Raw genomic sequence first — 19,364 nt, forward strand, 5'->3', positions numbered from 1 at the left:
ATGATACTCATTCTTGATTTCGAATGCCATTGTATTGCGTCATGAATTTTTTAAAATATATTTTTATTTTTTTTATAACGGTGGTGATAACTATCTTTCCGCCCCTCGAAATGATACTCATTCTTGATTTCGATGAGCTTAATCTCAAACGCACTATTTGTGGTGCTGAAAAAAAAAACACTTTTACATCAAGCACCGTAAGGCACAAAATGCATGTTAAATTTTGAGTTTAACGGTGATTGACCGAGAACATTTCATAACATATTACGTGGTTAGATGACAATAAAATTATTCTAGACAATGCATGTTTTATCTCTTAAATTTTAGTTATTTATTTGAGAAGTCCCGTCATCAAATTAAGGCATATATGTGGTTATATCGTCGTTAGCACTCCTAACTAAATGCATACTATGCCTAGAAACGTAGAAGTATATATATGCTTCTTCAATCTTCAGGATCACAACTGCGAAGTACTTTCTCCTATTGAGATAGCATGTTTTCAGCCTTCCTCTTTTTGAGCTCACGAACTAATTTATCGACATATGCAATGTATTTATCGACATCAAATTTTCTTTTGCAGCCTGCATAGTTCATATATCGAATTTTCCCAAAAATGGGCCGCTCTTTCCACCCCTGAAATGCATCATAAAAATTTAAATGCCAAATCTAAGAATTCTGTTAGTTTTTTTATTATCAAATCTCAAATCACTTGTGCAGAAAAAGTAATTACCACAGTCTACAGAGATCAAAAACACTATATACCAAAAAAATTCTTCCTCGACATTCAAATTAAATTGTATCCAATGAGAACAATATAGGCGAACCTGATCATGAACCCCACATATTGACCACATGCAGCCAACATAACCATTTGGATCTCTCCCATCTAATTCATACTACACTCAGGCGAAATAGCAGTCATTTTTACAAATTGTAATATCCTTCATCTCATGAAAACAACATATGCAATATATTATTACAGATTACTTCTCTATGTTGACCAAAGTTTTGTATATTACCTTGTCGTTTAAATATAGAGATATCTCAAGGGCTTCTTCAGGTCCTCGTGTCCACTCAAGTATCTTCTTTGCCCAATACATTCTGCACATGAAATTTTATAATTGAGGAAACAAGCGTATTTACATATAAGGCTCCCCTTGGAAGCTATTTTTATACTGCAAGAGATACGGAGAGTCTCTGATAAGCATCACGTGAAATAAGTAATAAAATTCCACTAATGAAATAGAAATCCAGGAGGGGAATAAAATAAAACATTTCAGAGATCGGGAAGACTTCGGCATGTCTAGGAAGATATTCAGCAAATATTGTAGTGTCGTTTAATGTAAGAAATTGTTCATACTGTTACTCTACCTCCACACATACTACGCACACAAAAACTCGGCTAGTAGCACAGCATCAGTTTGTCAACTATATATATTCATGGCACATTTTTTGAGTTGTGTTTTCCCTATATCGGTCTATAATTAACTTTCAAATAATGGTTTCTTGTTTTAAGTTTCTATTTGATATACTGAACATCACTCTTTGTGCATGACTCACTTATTTACTCTCACTAATGCAGGCTTATCAATCAAAATGAAGGGAAGGAGAACCTGTAAAGATCAAGTAGAACTGCAATGGGGGAAAAGAAAAAAGAAAGGAAAAGTGTTGATGGATTCTCTTCATTGCATGATAACATGCACAATACAATTAGAATATGCAACATAAGATTCTTTGCAAAGCAACAAAAAGGAGGCAACAGGAATTCATCAAGAAATTACTTACCGCGTAAAACCATGCATTTTCCCATAGTGAACCGTCTCCAGCTGAGAAGCATTCCAGAGCTGATATTTGCAACAAAACAAAATAATGTTTAAGTATTAAGGCAAATGCCAAACGAGGCGGTAAAAAAACTCAATGATTTAGAAAGAGCTGAAGCATAATAACGCATTAAATATTAATAGAGGCATTGAGAAACTTTGAACTTTAAGAGTAGTAAAGTATTATACGAAAGAAAGTAAAGAGTCTTTGAAGGTATCAGGTTGTTTCAATAGGGGAATTATTATTATCCATGAAAGATTGGCTTACAGGATCAGCAGTCAGTGTCTTCTCCAACTGCTCCCTCCTGCAAATCCAAAAACTGCATGAGCTTGCAAACAAACAAAAACATTAGTGTTAGAAACAAACAAATGTGACTCACGTGTAAATATGTTCTCGCTTATCGGTGGCATGTTCGATTAAGGTGTTCTGAGCCCAGGCCCATGCTCCTTTTAATGAATCATAATGAGGCTGGTAGAAACAATAGTTATCAGCAAGCTCTCTCCGCACAATCAACTCCTCCAAGAAAGCATCAATTGCCTTTAGACCACAAGTCAAGAGCAGGGAAGTTATACTAAACACAAGGTACAAGATGTTTATCAATAATCACCATTTTTTGGAAGAGAAGAACATCAAATAACAGAGAGAATCAAGTGCTGGGCAAGTAAACAAACTTGAGGATGTGAATTTTGCTGCTTACCTGCTTCTAAAGCACATCGCTGAGCAGATATCTGTCCAAAGTGCAAATAGGGTGATAAGCCAGAAAGCGCATTGGGGTCGCAAGGGTTGTTGCGGTCAAGGGAATAACCTTTCAACCTTTTTAGTTAAGAATCCATTTTTAATTCCCATTAATACTTCACTTGCCGCAATTTCCCCTGGCTCACACCAACCAACTTCAGGAACCTCAGCTCCTCTCCTAGAAATTTGCCAAATCAATCACATAAAGTCAGGGTCCGCACATCCACATGATTTGTTTTGTGCTTATAGAACAACTCTAAGTCTAACCTTAACACTTCACCAATGAGAACATCCCAGTCAATGTAATGATTCTCAGTAGCCATCCACTTCCTAGTTGGTGGTTCAACTTCAATGTCAGGGAAATCAATGAGATAGTCCAATTGTCTCTCACACGTTGGTCTCTAAACATCCAGTAAACGACCGGACCCGAACCCGCTTCTCCGCCCAAACCTTCTTTCAGGGTCCGAACCAGACCCGCCTGGACCGTCATCGGCGACGACGCTGTGGATGCCATCGTTCTACCAAACGTTTCGACTCCACAAGTCTTGGAGGGAACTTCAACAGTTCTGTGTGTGGCTTCAAACCAACATACGTGGTTCCACTCTCTGTCTGACACGTGTATAGTACATTTATTACATTGTTTGCCATTGGATCTGGGCCCAAATTAAAGCTGGAGCCCTTAGGAGATGGGTCAATCTTCAAGGCCCAAATTAAATGATTCGATTTTTCTAAACAGAGAAAAAAAAACTAATTGAAATATTTTCAAATTTTGATTGCAGTGATTTACTTCTTGAGTTGTGAACCGGTGTCAATGTACGATTTAGGCTTTATAACTATTTTGAGATTCTCAATTCAGTTACATATATGGACATGAGCGTATTTCACTTGAAATCCTGTTTGTCCAAAAAGCAAAAAAAAGGACGATGAACATGGGTATGGTGCTGAACTGAGAAACAAAAAGACAATTTTTTTAAAAATTTATACTCGTTGATGGTGGAAATTGTTTTAATCTTTGTGAAAATTGTTTTAATTTTTGTGCAATTTTGACTTGAAATTTTTCAATATTTTCCCACAATTTGATCTTAAAAAATGAAGTGTATTTGAGACTTTAGAATAAAATAAATCAGTTATGAATTCTTTTTGTTAAATTGGCCGTGTTTAACTTTCAATTAAAAGGCAAGTAGACTATAAACAATTCTCAAAAATTCTTTTTCTTTTGCTCAAAACTAGACTATAAACAATTCTCATCAAGCCAAACGTAAAAAATTTATGTTTAGATTTAAAAATGAATTATACTTTAATGGCAATTGGCAAGTACACGTTAAAAATAATAAAATTATTATTTACTCCTTTATTTTTTCATTTGAAATCGTCGTTCAACAATTTTTATATCAAATATCAACAATACATAATTTTAAATTTTAATAATATTAAGAGTGTTTAAAAAGCGTATGTTATTAAATCACTTACACAATTTTAAATTTTAACAGTATTAAGAGTGTTTAAAAATGTATATTATTAAATCACAGTATTGTATTTAATCGCGTAGCAGAATAATGACACAGATAAAAATTGATTTCTACAGATTTTTTAATTTCTATTAATTTTTTGACCGAACAAAATAAGAGCAAATTAAAATGTGATCACGTATAATTAAAATAAATATGACATGATAGAAATTATAAATAGTTAACATTCTTACATCTTTTTCACATTTATTTTAGATTATTTGTTATTAACATTTATAGATTAAATTATTTTTTAATCTTTTATTATTTTTAAATAAATCTCTTTGTTTAAATTTTTTTTTGACATTTATATATTTTTTATTTTTTTAAGTACGTTGGTACTTATTCACGAAGGCTACTGATACAATAATATTCTTATCTTAGCCTTAAATTACCTCTCTGGCTGATGTCTTCCTAAGGTCATGAACTCTAGAATCTAGATCAAGATTTTCACAATTTATATATTTTCTCAAAATCTCTATAACCACAACAACCTGCCAAAGCGTAATACTGTCTGGATTTTATGCACATACTTGATCTAGAATCGCTAATATGAATAGTCATCTTCAAATATGGTCGGGGGCCTTGTGACTAAAGTTCCTCCAACTATAGGTTAGTTTTCCAAATTAGGCTTGTTATACTGCGGTTCTTCACCTCCAACACAGTGAGGTGCTAAATCTTATAGGTTAAGCTCTAATACAAAGAAGAGATCGAGTTAAATTGTGTTTCTTAAAAAATACGTTTAACATTAGAATGAAGCAAGTTCACAAATTAGACAATTTCTATTAGACAGTTCAACTCCCTCACATTGGTGAATATGAAATAGATTTTGAAAAGTGAAAATCAGCACAAAAGTCTTTTATGCTTAATTGTCTCACAACTTGATACTATATACTACGCTCAATCCTTGGCAATAACCAAGACTCCCACAAACATAACCTAATGGCAACCATGTTCCATACTATTATAAAGTATTCAATCAACCTAAGTATTAGCTTTTTTTAAAAAGGTATCATAATATATTAGTTTAAAATCAAAATATAAATGACCAACATTGATTAACATAAATGATAGTGATTTGTATCCTTTAATTAAATGTTCATGGTTCAAATTATGATGTTAAATATAAAATAAATCATGTTAAGAAAAGAATACCGATAAACAGTTTATATCAATATCATAATCAATAAAAATAAGATAAAATAAAATATAAATATAAAATATGTCAGAAAAGAATAATGAATTTTTTTAATCATTTTAAAGTAAATAATCAAATAAAAGATAAATACTTAGAGCATCTTTAATAAAAAAATAAAACTTTGTGATTTTAGTCAATTTTTTGGTGGGTCATCACATCATTTGATAAATCTCTCCAACTTTTTAATCAAGTTTTATGATCTTAAACTATTTTTTTAGGTCTCACCATGACTCACCTTCTAATACTTATTTACATTTTTTGTGAAAAGAAATGTTAAAATATATATCATTTTTTGAAAGCGTGTGCATGTCTACCTTGTTGTAGAAGAACATATCGTAGAGATCAATCATTTTACTTTAGCAACAAGTCTTACCATGATTAAATCTTACGTAAAAGATCAAGTTGTAGGAATAGCTATTGAAGATACTATTAAATTTTTTTATTTTGATTATTTAAAAAAACAGAAATCAAACAATCCTTTTAAATATTATTAAATTTCGTGAAATAAACAAAATATATTGCGGAATGATTACTGATTGGGAATTGAGATTAAACTTGCAGGGTAGGTTCCCATCTTGAAGCCACAGGTCGCAACGGTATTTTTTTTTTCTGTCAATAATCAATGTGATCTTCCTACTATCCATTAAGTAAACTCAACAATAATTAACAGAGGGAATGGAAAGATGAAAAAAATGGGTCACATAATTAGGCCTTGGAGCAGAAAAAGATTCTTGTACAAAAGAGTTTGTAGTCCTATATTAATCATTGTATTTCCTATTCCCTTTTGCTTTAACCCACAAATGTAGAGAGGTGCACTGCATACCACACTGGCGAGAGAGAGATAAAGACACACACATACGGAGAAAGTGAGCGAATGAACTTTTGGTTGGTGAGTGAGCAATTAGCTTTGGTAAGGGTTGCCAGCAATGATTTCTGTCTCTCCCTAATTAGAAGACCCAACGAGTGGAGCATAATAATACCATACGTCATTCTTCACTCTACTTTTAATAATTTTAAATCATCTCACACCATAATTTTACAAATTCTCTTTGTTAAATAATATATATATATATATATATATATATATATTTACAAACTATTAAGAAAGGATTTATAAAATAATAGTAGAGAATAATATATCAGTAAGATTCGTTGTTGAATGGGAAAAAGCTTTGAAAAAAGAAAGAAGTCGGTTAAGATTCGTTGTTGAAGAATCGCTCTCCGGCATTTTCTGTGCTACTTCATGCCGACAGCCTTCCTTTGCTTTGGGTCCTCTCAACATCTCGCACTCATGGGAAGCATCGTCCAATGACTCTGCATGAACATCACAAGCTTTAGAATGTTTAAAAGACAAGTTACCCAAAGTTTATTTCATTCAACAAAACTTAATCTATCGACGACAACCAATGCTTGGAAAAAGACTTCCACTTGTTTCATGGTGGGGTTCGGACATAACATTAACACTAGGTGATTTGGATGGGATAGATTCAGGTAGCGCTGGCAATGCCCCTTCAGAATCTAAGCCTTTGCATTTGCTCTAGTAACATATAATTTGACACTTGACCCGTAATGAACTACGACTTGCTATTTCAATCTCAAGTCTCAACCCATTCCAACTGTCTCTGACCCTGGCCAATAAAGACATCTTAAAGTTCAAGTCAAACCCTCCCTTGGATACTTTTGCTAGCTCAAGGGTGAGAGTGAGAGCTCCTAGGTTAATAAATAGGTTATGGTCCAATAACTTCTACTAACAACCAACAATTTCATTGCATGTCCTCCGCGTCACCCAAAACATGAATTTAACACGTAATAATAATTATTGGATGTCTTCAACTTCTATACACTGAACATAAATGCTCTCTACATGTACAAGGTTGTATTTTGGTACTTATTGTAAGAACCTAGAACTCAGCAATTGAAAGATATTTTGAGGGAAGTTTGAATTTAAGTACAAGGATTAGAGTTCTATTATTTGCTAGCGGAAAGTTAAAATTTTTTGGGACCCCATAAGTCCATATCCATGACCGCGTTAGCTAACAAACAAACACCCCTTGGGGTCGTGCATTGTTAATATTCTGCTGACAACACTGGACCGAGCTTGTTAAGGAATCAACATATCGTGTCTGAACTTGAAAACAATGGCCATTTATAAAGTTGCGTATTTGACGTGAGTTGAAGAAGACTTTGGGATGATTAATGCACGACTTTGACTTTTGACAGAAAGCTGAATGCCTTTGGACTTTTGAGAGCGGAATGAATTCATCAATCTAGGAGTGATCAAAGCGGAGTAACAACCCAGGTTTTTACAAAGGTATCACATCATGTGCCTTTCTAGATTCTATATAAACAAAAACAATATCCAATGCTACATCCCGTTAAGACCATTTCTCGTTCCAAAGGTTACACATATTTGTAAAATGCATTGAGAATAATTGCAGCTGTTTCCAAAAGATATAAAACGGAACAACGCTATTCCAGAAACTCACTCCCACGGAAATTAACAATAATATGCCACATTGCTCACTCCTGATTTTACATTCCAAATTGGGGATAAAGTTTGAGCAAAGATTCGATCATAGATTTAAAGGAGAATCGATAAAAATAAATAAATAAACTTCCCCTTTACAAATATTATTAATCTCAAAAGGAACATACAATTTCTACAACACTCTTCTGGTCTTCCCGTTCTGTAACTGCTGGTCATGCACTTTCTCTAGCTTTACAAACAACAAGAAGATACATATCCTTTCCCATGATATTTAACAACTTGAAAATAAATCATGCTATGATGAACGATGGGAAGTTGCTCGAATCACGCACGATTCCAGGCATCAGAAATACGAAATTCAATTGCCAATGACTGCACCAAAATCCTCCAAACGAGTAACAAATACCAAAAATAAGAAAATAAATTAAAGGGTTGAAGAAGAAGAAGAAGAAGAAGACACAAGAGAAAAGAAGAGGGGGTAGTGGAAAGAATTCAATGAATCCTAAAGATTAAAATTCCTATAAAAAATTGTCACGCTGTGGATGTCTCCACAAAAACCTCGTTTAGCACATCATCCTCACCATTTGCCAAGCTAAGCAACTCTGCATCCTTCTCTTCATCACCGGAAAAATCCTTTCTTTCCAATTTGGAATGAGCTGCAATAAATATCAACTTGTGCGCCCTATCTAGTGCTGCTCTGGAATTTCCTTGGCTACACTCCCATCTCCACGAAGACCAATTACATTTGAAGCCACGCGAGGTTGCATGAAGGAAAATCAGCCTAACTGCAACTCTTCCCAAGGACTTAAACTCAGTGAGATAAGTCTCCCACACAAGTCTACTACTTTGTGGATTCACAATCCTTATTTTCCCAGTAACAGGATCTCTTTCCTTCATCTGCACAGCACGAGCATACACAGGATCAAGCCCTTGTGTTCTCCATTTCATTAATTCCATTAACACAATATGAGCCTCATCCCTTGACACAAGCCTTGTTATGAGCTTGTCCACGTCCTTCTCCTGTTCCAGCGTCAAGTAATTAAACGGTGGAAGATACTTGCCACTCGTGTCCCTAACCAAATAAAGCGGGTCAAGAATGTAAGCCGCAGCCCAAGCAGGATGGTAGTTTTTCTTGAACCGTTTCTCAATGACTTTCTCTACTGCTCCTTCTGCAACATGGAATTTGGAGCACCAATCCTTCACTCTTGCCCTTAACTCTCCCCAAAGGGGAAGGCATTGCCCTACAAGAGGCCTCTCTGTCTCAATCTCTTGAACCATCTCCTCCACCAACTTAACCAACGAATGCACCGCCTCCAAATCATTCCAAAACCCCACATCTCGAATCATGTCCCCGACTTCCCTCGCATTCAGGTCTTCAATTGTCGCCATTTTGAAGTTCTCATCCAACAGCACCAACTGCAACGCACGAAACGAACTCAACACATCCTCCATCATTGCATACACAGTGTCAAAAGACTCAAACTCGAGCGAGGGCAATGGCATTCGGAGCAACCGGGCGTGCCCGTACTCCAGCTGTTGGCACTTGTCAAAACTACTCCTCACTTTGGACTTGAAATTGATGAAACTCACGAGCTTGACACAATTCTGTGTAACGGTGCTAAATATTGAGAGCTCCTTGTTGAAGTCCGTGATCAAACTATTGAAGCCTTGATACTGACAAAAAAGGTTAACCATCCAAGGGTTTCGATTCTCCAAGTTTCTCAAGGCCTTGTTCTTAAACTTGTCCGCAACTATACCAACACATTGTTGCACGACATTCCCACAAATGCCGGTTACTGTCTCCCACAAAACCTCTTCTGCATAATTGGAAGGAGCAGAACCTGTAACTAACACTGTCCTTCTGTGCAAACTGGTCCCATTGGGGAGATTCACGCTCATGTTAACCAACTTCTCTTCACAGTACTTCTTCACCTTCCTTTTCCACCCCACCGAGGCTACTTGAAAGAACAAAGCATCTCTGATTCGCGATTCTGAATCTGCTTTAGCTTCTTCGAACTTCGCTTCCAATCTACTTCCAGTGAGCTCTCTGATAGACACTGTTGGCAACCCAACCTGGTTGAGAAACGCTCTGAACTTGGGGTGCTCAAGAGCGGAGAAAGAGACAGAGCCACAAGACTCGTAGACCCAATCAGCGAGATAATCGAAGGCGCTATCGATTTGAGTTTTGGTTAGAGTTGGACCAGGTGAAGTTTTGGGACTCTTTAACTTCTTCACACTGTCCTCCAACATAGCCAAAGCTCCCAAATCGTCCTTTCCACCGGATAACACCAAATGTGGTTGTTGCCGCGGCGGCGCGTACGTGAGCTCCCCGAAGAATCGCGACGGGTCCACCACCGGCGGCGGAGGCGCGTCGTACGACGAAGCGGAATTTCTCTTGCGGTGGTGGTGGTTGTGGTTGGTCGGAGAGGATGGCGGCGAGACGGCCATGGCGGCGGCGGGGGAGGGGGAGACGGAGGAGACTGGTTTGGCAGCGGAATTAAAATTGGGGCAGGTTCCGCGCTTGAGATGCTCAGAAGCGGTGCGTGAAGGATTGGAAGCGGAAAAAACGGCGTCGCATAGGGAGCACCTGAGTTTAACCGCTTTGGGGAGGCCCGTTTCGGTGTTGTGCAGCAACATGGGTTCCAGGTGCGGCCAATACCAAGCTCCTTTGCCCTTTATAGCTTTGGTTCGAACCGTGAGCAACCCTTGGTAGCGCTTGTGAACGGCTTTTGCGGTAACTTCATCTGCTGAAGCAGAGTCAGCAGAGGGTGTGGTACTCGCCATTGCAAGTGAAGTGATGATTTCAAATTGGAATGGAAAGTCTGCTTTTCTTCAATGGTATATTTGATTACATGTTCAAAGGTATCAATCAGGTTATTCGGGAAAAGCAGGTGGCGGCGGTGGCCGGAATTTGAATTTCCGGTGCATTGCCATGGGATTGGGAATAAGCGGCGATCTGTGTGTATTTGTTAGTTATTGAGGAAGAAATGGAATAAGGGTGAAAGGGAGAGGAAAGTTCACGCGCCTTCACTTTGAGACTATCTGCGAGTGTGTGTGTGTGTGTGACAGTGACATACATATATTAGACTACCATTACCATGGCGATGTTACACGAAAGACTGGAGAAGCATGTGTGACAAACTCGGTTGCACTCTCTTTGAATCGTGTTTCACGCTCACCAACGGAGTAATTTAGTAACTACTATTAATTTAAATGTCCATTAAATCATTTTCATAATCAAGCAACCTCTTTACTGTTTATCTGTTGTTTATTTTTAATCAAACCTCTCTTTTATATCTTTTTTATACCAAAAGGGGAGAGAAGTATATTACTTTTTCCTTTAGTTTTTCTCTTTTTAGAAGGGAGAATGAAACCAATAAATGAATTAAAGAGAAATATATTCCCAGAAGACATAATTGAAATTAAGAAGGAACTTAGTGAGTAACAGCGGGAAAAACAAATAGAAGAAATAAAAACTCAAAGCTTAGCCCTTTTTTCTTAATTTTATTTATTTTTATCTCAGACTAAGTTGTAACACGACTTACCAATAATTTGAGTCCTTCTAAAACAAACAATCTAAGGAATTGTTCACAATATAAAAAAATATGATTTTTTATTCTATTTTATGGATCCCGGTGTATATTTTAAAGAGTTGTGATTGTGAATGAAAATTCTTGTTACAAAAGCAATAATCCATTCCATTAATGACGAACAAAGCATTTGTTATATTAAACTTTTTTTTAATTCCTTAACTTATGTAGCTGGTACATAAAATAAAATAAAAATCAAACTATAATCAGGAATCACTACCAAAAAACTATAGTGATGAATGGGCACTAAACATCTAACCTTATGCAGAGAGTCTAAAATTTGACTTAAGCACCAGGTTCTTTTCTTGGAGGATGTTTATTTTTGGTACAAGTTACCTTATGCAGAGAGAGTCTAAAATTATAATACTGTGGAGAATTCGAAGCGTATATATGTGGAATATGTATTTGACAGGAGCTCTTATGTTGTAACTTCAGCAGGAGAAAATAACTTGTGAATATTTTTCTATATCATGCAGCCAGTCACATATTTACATTTTACAACCAGAAATTAGCTAGGAAGGTGTTCACAACCTCGGTTTCCCTTTCCCTTATCAAATCGATTTTACTCTTTGGAGGGACAAGAGCGGTAACATATTAATCTTTTCACCCTAATTAACCGAAATACCAAAAATGGATAAGAAAGGATCATATGTATGTTGATTGACAGGGTGACCAAGAGAGGCCTGGTTAGGGACTAAAATGATTACCACGCGTACGGCAAAGATTGAAAAAGTGATATTCCTAATGATGCCATGAAAAAAAAATTAATATCATTTTTGGTTGATTATATTTCATAGATATTTTTATTCTAATTTTTTATGTTTTTAAAATGTATTATTTTTTTTTATCTTTTTTTAATTTTTTGTTAGAAAATTAGTGTTCTATTAATTTTAAATTTTTAGATGATTTTAACGTTACTTTTGATTCATTTTGTTTCATAATTTTCTCACTTTAATATATTATATTTTGAAATTTTTAATCCGGTCTTTTATATTTTTAAAATATATTATTTTGATTTTTTTTTAATTTTTCATTAGAAATTTAATGTCTATTTAAAGACAATTAAGTTAATATAGTGTCAGCTAAGATCCATCACTATTTTTTTATTTAAAATTAAAATTAAAAATCACTAATTAAATAAAGAAAAGATGGATCTGAAACCACGACCAATAACAATTTTTCACTCTCATAAAATTATTAGTATTATTCTCTTCTTTCAATTTAATTATTTAATAACGATAATAATTTTATTCATCAATTATTTTTAATCATAGTGGGCAAGCATCCCTTTTTCTTCTGCTGCTTCGCCTCTCGCTGCCGACCCAAAAAGATCGATGTCCCACCCCAGTTTCGTCTCTGCCACAACCTCCCTGTGTAGTAAAACATTTTGGTGGTTTTGGTAAGATATGAGTTGTTTGATCCGTGTAGTGTTGCATTTTTTTACCTCTTTAGATTTAAAAGAGGTTGGGGGAAATGATCATTTTTTTATCTATTATGTTTTGTAATTATTTCACTTTGATACATTAAATATTAAGGGTGTGTTTGGTTTGAATTTCATTTTTTCAAAACTGTTTTCATTTTCAAGAGATTAGAATTCTGAAATCATGTTTGGTTTGACTTCTTGTTTTTTGTTTTCAGGAAATAAAAATACTAAAAATTTATGGTATATTGATTTCTTGTCTTTTTTGTATTTTTAAATTTACTTAAAATTACATTCTTTGCCATCGCATTTTCATTTTACCCAATAAGGTTCATGTTTTCAATTGAAAATAATATTTTATTATTTTCAATTTCTGTTTGTTTCCTGTTTTCATTTTCACTGAAAATGTTTTTAAAAATCTAACTAAACAGATTTTCATCACCATTTTCTGTTTTCAGTGAAAATGAAAACAGAAAACAATCAAACCAAACATTCTTTAAAAGTTTCATTTTCATCCTTTATGTTTTCAAAATGTATCATTTTGATATTTTTAAAATTGAAAAGTTAACATAACACTAATAAAACAAAAATAACATTAAAAAAAATGAATTCAAATAAACAATGAGAAACCTCATTTCCGATTTCACTCACTTTATAAAAGTGATTGAAGCAAAAAGCAAGAATGGACCAACAAATTTCTAAATTTTGGAAGTTGAAATTTTGCTGTGAGATTAGAAACAGCTGGCCAGATAAACCACATAATTGCTGACCCCAATAATAATCGGTGACATTCTGGTTTATTGTCCTCATTCCTCTAAGACATGGCCTACATTTAACTGGAAGCTGGTTAGTGAAATGATAAGTCTAATATATTTTTAGTCTTGTTTTTCGTTGGATTTCATTTTTCAAACAGAATTTAAGTAACTCGAGACAACGAGTCCTTTGACCCAGCAAAGTGAGATACCAAACTAGCCCAGCCCAGTAGCTCAGAATGAGTGGGCTTCCGCTGTTTTCTTAAATGAAGCCACCTAGTCTCCTCATTGTAAAAATGAGGATAACAAAACAAAAACAATAAATAAAACGCCCACCGTGGGGCTCGAACCCACGACCACAAGGTTAAGAGCCTTGCGCTCTACCAACTGAGCTAGACGGGCTAATTAGTATAATTTTTCACTTACCACAATATATAGTAAATTAATCACACTAATTGTTTGGTTTTTTTTTTCTCCACAACATTTCTCACTTTTCTTAAAATATTAGTATAGTAATTATTAACTTTCTAAAATATCACAACTAATTTTATATTAGAAATATGGATCCTTAATTTTTAATATAAAAATATTTTTTAGGATATTATAAATATGAATCTTTTTTTAATGTGAATATTTTTTTTGTAATACAGAACTTTTTTACAAGAAAAATAATTTTTCTTCTATGCTGTCAAATGACTCTTCAATTCTCTCTACTTCCATTCTTTCAAAGGAGTCTTCAACTCATTCTTCCAAGCACATATAGCTAGGAGTATCTTATTCCATTCTTATGTTATCTGTAGTTTAATTTCATGTGAAGCTTTTCCTTTGGAAAAAAATATAACTAGAAAATCAGCACTGATAAATATATTAATATTATCCACGTGAGATATCACTATCTATTCGGAACATGCCGAAACAACAGAGTTTGATTATTGGGCAAAAGAAAAATAAATAATGCTCCGCAACTGACTTTATTATTATTTTTTTTTATCACCGAAAATTAGTATAAGCATTGACCTTAAGGGGAAGAAAAGCATACACTAAAATAATAGATTGATGGTCGGTGCGTAACGCTTGTTTTTGTGTCCGGGAAAAGAAAAAGGTTACGTGACACAAATATTAGCGAATAAAAAGAGTGCGGGACCCACACTACACCTGCAATGTAAGAAAGGACAGAGAACTCGATAAATAGGTGCACTCCTTCTAATCCAACATTCTCTTCTTAATCCCACACCATCTAATTAGTTCATTCTCTTCCTTTTCTTTTTCTTTTTATTCGCCGAATCTATTCAATTGCTATAATATTATAAACTCTGATCTGATCGATCAGTCGCGTTGTATGTCTCAACGGAGAAGTTCGCCGGTGGTTGTCGCCCGGAAGAATAAGCCGCCGCATCCGTCGCCGTCGCCCCGTCGTAGGACGAAGAGCAAGTCGAGGCCTATCAAGATCCTGAAGCGCTGTTCGTCGGCGCCTCTACTTTCACGCCGTGATAACGACGATGGTGACGTTGACCTTGACGGTGACGACCATTATTCGAGGACGAGCGGAGGAGGCTCGTTTTTCCGCCCTAAAACCTTTTCGGATGCCTTTCTGTCTTCCCCTTCTCCCTTTTCCTCTCCACGGATTCACACCAAACAGGTTACACTCAACTTTACTATACACTCACTCCTTTTTATTATGAAAATTGAAATGATTATTTTAACCAACGAACGAACACATGCTACTCTGTCTGGTTAGTATATTTATAGCGTGTTTGTGATAGATTCATGGCGAACAATAATCAAATATTTTTTCATGATAAAGATAAAATAATAAATAATTCTTTTAATTTTTTTACCGTACCACCATGATTTTGAGGAATTGAATTGATTCTTATTGTCATCCAAACGCAATACTAGAAGGCTAGAATTTGTCTCATTCGGTTAGTTAATTTGATAGTCTTTTAATTTTTACAAATCCTTTTATACATGCCTAACTTATATGTTTCTTTCATTTGAGGAAATGGAATTTAGAGATGGCCTAAATCCAAAAAGGAGGTTCAGTATAAACTTAACTCACTCTATTTCATGATGCGGTCCCTAATTGGAATGGATCCTCAAGTTATGGCCTAAATTGTTATTGTTTCGTAATGTTTATAATGGAGGGAGAGAGGACTCTTCTGTTTTTTCTTCATTTGTTTCCCGAACTTGCCATTGGTTTATCTTTTATTTTACGGAACAATAAGAATTTGCCTTGAGAGGTGGCGTGAAAATTTAATTCATGAAGATTAAATCATTCATTTTAAAATTTATTCATAATTTAGTCAGACCAAGCAAGTTTAAAATAACTTTCTTTCAAGCGTTTTTCTTTATCTTCCGAAACAAATAATATTTTAGAAAATTAATTACGATGTTTGATTAACACGGGAGGTCTTTTTTGGGGGTAATAAGCATGTAGTGTTTATTTAATAATAATCTAAGTAACACCTCAGGTGCAATTGGTTGAGATTTAAATAATAGAGGCAGTAACGTATTCCTGTTGGTGATATTTTGTATTAGATAATAAAGGGGTACAAGTACGACAAAGAAGCAAAGGTGGTAGTTAATGTGACCGTTGAGGGAAGTCCAGGGCCAGTCCAAACGATGGTTAAACTGGGGTCCAGTGTGGAGGATACTATCAAGCGTGTGGTCGATAAATATACAGAAGAAGGCAGGAGCCCCCAGATCGATGCTAATATGGCTTCTTCATTCCAATTGCATCACTCCTATTTCAGTCTCCATAGTATGTCCATATTTAAATACTACATCTTACTTATCAAACAACATATTCTATATATATTCACACATTAGAGAGCTTCTTAATTAATTGTATAATTGTTTATTTGACTTACGACCTTTGCTTGCAACTGCAAGGTTTGGACAAATCAGAAGTCATTGCGGATGTGGGTAGTAGAAGTTTTTATCTGCGGAAGAATAATGATGCATCATCTACTTTGACTTCTTCATTTCATTGGGGAAGTGCTCCCGAATTAGCCACACATACTTCCACTCCATCCATAGCAAATCCTCCGTTGTTGATCCCATCTTTCATTGCCCGCAGGATTTGCAAAATTGTCAGAAGAGCTCACCGCCTTTGGAAGATTTTGGTTTGCTCTCAGTGAGGACATTCAAAATCCTACCCCCCCCCCCCAGTCAATTATAGGAAAAAGCAACGATTTTTTTTCTGTTGCTTTTCAACCCTTCATTTCCACATTTTATATTCGATCTACATATATATTTATGGTTTGAAAATATTTTTTACTTCTGTAAATGTTAGAGTGGTAAAAAGAAAAAAAATAAAATACGATTTACAAATATTAAAAGTAAAAATGACTTTATGGAGAAAAAATAGTTATTAATGGCTTACTACTCGTAATTTTTTAAATAAAATATTAATATAAATTAAAGACTTAAAATTTAAAATATCCTCGTGTATTTTTTCTTCTTCGTCTCTACACACTTAATACTCTCACACTCAACACTCAGTCACTTGCAGTCTTATGCTAAATTGCACCATGAAAACTGAGACACGCAATTATCAATACTTTCTTACACTTGTCAATTGTGGTGCGAAATGTTCAACCAAGATGGGAACGACTTCGCCCTGTGAAATAGTGTTAAACTAAATTACTCAACAAGCATTAACTCTCTCTAAAAAAGACGTGATCCAACCACACCTTCCCTTCATTACTGTTACCTTGTTAAGACTTAAGAAAAAAAAATTAAAAATAAGCAACAGACACTAACCTGGTATATGCGGTCAGATATTTCAATAACCAACTCATCCATCAGTAATCAGTAATCAGTAATTAAAGCCAAAGTAATCTTTTTTATCAGTAAAGGCAAAGTGTTTACGAAACTCATTCTAAGAATAAAAATGTGGGACCGGGGAGCCAATCAAAAGATACTGATAAGTGATAACAATATCACGATTGCTATGGATTCAGATTGGGCTAATAATTGTCAGGGTTTGCTGTGTCGTTCTAGTGCCGGAAATTAAATCGAAGAGTAACGTTTTTTTATTATATTTTTAATACTTTTTAAAAATATTTTTTAAAATACGTATAAAATAAAATTAAATAATTTCACGTTTTAAAGATATAAAAGAATTTAATTATTTATTTGTTTAAATAAATAAAAATTATAAAAACATATATGCTGTAAAAAGATCGGTATCTAAAATCCAAATGAAAGTAAAAATCCAGCAGCTTCCAAGAAATTTCCCTTTGAAGCCCCACCACCTCGAATCTCGAAGGCTTCAATCGCATGATTCGTATAACATTCCATCCAATTAATTATTTTCAGTTTCTGGTCAAACACTCCATCCTAAGCTGTAAGCTCTAACAAATAACAACCCAACAACAACATTCTCATTGCCATAGCTACTCCATTGCATGCAAGCAAAGCAAATATCCATCTCTAAGCTACACAAAGGGGAAAATAAAATAATACAAAGTCATCAAACTTTGAGTGGGGACCGCCAATGGGTGGAATCGTCTCTACTCCTCCGACACACAAGTTTCCGTTGCCGACCATGGAAACTTGTGACTATGTTCGGCCATCGAAACTTCTACTAAATGTGACTATCGAGAACAGCTTGGGTGCAATACAGGTGCTGTTGTCGCCTGAAGACACCGTCGCCGATTTGGTAAATGCAGCGTTGCTAATTTATGAAAAGGAGAAGAGGAGGCCACTCTTGAAGGACACTGACCCAAAGTGCTACGACCTTCACTATTCCCCCTACACCCTCCAAAGTAATCCATCTCTTCCCTCTCTTCTTTTCACCCTTAAACTTTTGCTTTTACTATATAGTTTCATTTTCTCAAAGTCAACAAATTAGGTATATGTTTGGCTGCAGCAGGATTGGCCATGTGAAAGGAATTAAAATCATATATGATATATAGCAGAATGCAAAATATTGTAAAAAAAAAAAAAGAATTATATATGATATATAGCACACAAAAAATCATAAGAAAAAAACAAACCCCCAAAATGTGTACTTTGTTTGGTGATATTGACAGCGAGCAACAAAATCAAGAAGAAAAAAAGGTAAAAGTAAATGAAGCATATATTAACTTTGATTTAGTTTGATTAGAAAAAAAAGTAGCCAAAACAATAATAAAACACATATACAGGGTGTTGTTGATGCGTTTTGATTATTGTTTTTAAGTATTAGAGATAGAAAAAACATGAAAAATTCCTTGACGCTAATGATTCTTTATATCATATGTGTAATGCCTTCATTTCTCATGTTTTTATTTTTGTTAATTTTTCTCCTGAGTGATAGTCGTTGAGACGGTGCAGGTTTGAAGCCAAATGAGAAGTTGAAAAACTTGGGTTCAAGGAATTTCTTTCTCCGCTTGAAGCCTCTGGCCTCTTTTTCCTAGGCACCGAGCAATGCATGTGGTAATTGATTTTGCACTTCATTTGGATTTGAAGACGTCGACGGTGTTCCCCGATGCTGTCCAGCTACTTTGTGATGAACAAAAGTTCTTCGCTATTTGAATGTACATTTTCCAATGATTTTGATTGCCTTTTTTGTATACTCATTTATTGGAAACATACATGTATTGTATGCACTAAGCTAAATCATAGCCAATGTTTGCTAATCAAGGAACTGCGCACGAAACTAAACCCCCAAATAACTTTTCGCAGTTTTCTTAGTTATTTTTCACGGTCATATATGTTTAATTTGGAATGACAGAAAACAAATTGAAGACAATGGAGAGACGAAAAATAATACTAGTAAGTAACAATCATCAATCATCATCCTTCTAGTGTTTGGTAGCTAGAAAAATGCTATAAACATATTTTCTAATATACTGTTTGTAACA

The 19,364-nt window shown here is 34.8% G+C and overlaps 3 protein-coding genes, 1 non-coding gene and 1 pseudogene across 4 annotated transcripts; 2 read left to right on the forward strand and 3 right to left on the reverse strand.

The window, feature by feature from the left end:
- Positions 1-307: 307 nt before the first annotated feature.
- LOC100779293 (deoxyribodipyrimidine photo-lyase-like) lies at positions 308-3,070 on the reverse strand (annotated as a pseudogene).
- Positions 3,071-7,868: 4,798 nt separating this feature from the next.
- On the reverse strand, positions 7,869-10,909 carry LOC100802491 (uncharacterized). Its single transcript, XM_003516626.5, has one exon. It carries the CDS (start codon positions 10,532-10,534, stop codon positions 8,282-8,284), a length of 2,253 nt encoding a protein of 750 aa, XP_003516674.1. The 5' UTR covers positions 10,535-10,909; the 3' UTR covers positions 7,869-8,281.
- A 2,932-nt stretch (positions 10,910-13,841) lies between these two features.
- On the reverse strand, positions 13,842-13,914 carry TRNAK-CUU (transfer RNA lysine (anticodon CUU)). Its single transcript has one exon. It is a non-coding gene; the product is annotated as a tRNA-Lys (tRNA).
- Positions 13,915-14,700: 786 nt separating this feature from the next.
- On the forward strand, positions 14,701-16,784 carry LOC100803014 (uncharacterized protein At4g22758). The gene is made up of 3 exons (XM_003516627.5): positions 14,701-15,151; positions 16,051-16,273; positions 16,405-16,784. Exons 1-3 carry the CDS (start codon positions 14,852-14,854, stop codon positions 16,650-16,652), a joined length of 771 nt encoding a protein of 256 aa, XP_003516675.1. The 5' UTR covers positions 14,701-14,851; the 3' UTR covers positions 16,653-16,784.
- Positions 16,785-17,707: 923 nt separating this feature from the next.
- Positions 17,708-19,181, forward strand: LOC100779828 (uncharacterized). Its single transcript, XM_003517390.5, has 2 exons — positions 17,708-18,284; positions 18,835-19,181. The coding sequence occupies exons 1-2, from the start codon at positions 18,014-18,016 to the stop codon at positions 18,915-18,917; spliced, it is 354 nt and encodes a 117-aa protein (XP_003517438.1). The 5' UTR covers positions 17,708-18,013; the 3' UTR covers positions 18,918-19,181.
- Positions 19,182-19,364: the final 183 nt, after the last annotated feature.

This window comes from Glycine max, chromosome 1 (genome assembly GCF_000004515.6).
Source record: "Glycine max cultivar Williams 82 chromosome 1, Glycine_max_v4.0, whole genome shotgun sequence".
NCBI lineage: Eukaryota > Viridiplantae > Streptophyta > Magnoliopsida > Fabales > Fabaceae > Glycine > Glycine max.

What these genes read in the sequence shown, in the direction of transcription:
- LOC100802491 (XM_003516626.5), bottom strand. Translation starts at nt 10,534, where the DNA reads ATGGCGAGTACCACACCCTCTGCTGACTCTGCTTCAGCAGATGAAGTT.
- LOC100803014 (XM_003516627.5), top strand. Translation starts at nt 14,852, where the DNA reads ATGTCTCAACGGAGAAGTTCGCCGGTGGTTGTCGCCCGGAAGAATAAG. An exon ending in CACGGATTCACACCAAACAG is followed by an intron (nt 15,152 to 16,050) that starts GTTACACTCAAC and finishes ATTTTGTATTAG; the next exon opens with ATAATAAAGGGGTACAAGTA. An exon ending in CTCCTATTTCAGTCTCCATA is followed by an intron (nt 16,274 to 16,404) that starts GTATGTCCATAT and finishes TGCAACTGCAAG; the next exon opens with GTTTGGACAAATCAGAAGTC.
- LOC100779828 (XM_003517390.5), top strand. Translation starts at nt 18,014, where the DNA reads ATGGGTGGAATCGTCTCTACTCCTCCGACACACAAGTTTCCGTTGCCG. An exon ending in TTCCCCCTACACCCTCCAAA is followed by an intron (nt 18,285 to 18,834) that starts GTAATCCATCTC and finishes GAGACGGTGCAG; the next exon opens with GTTTGAAGCCAAATGAGAAG.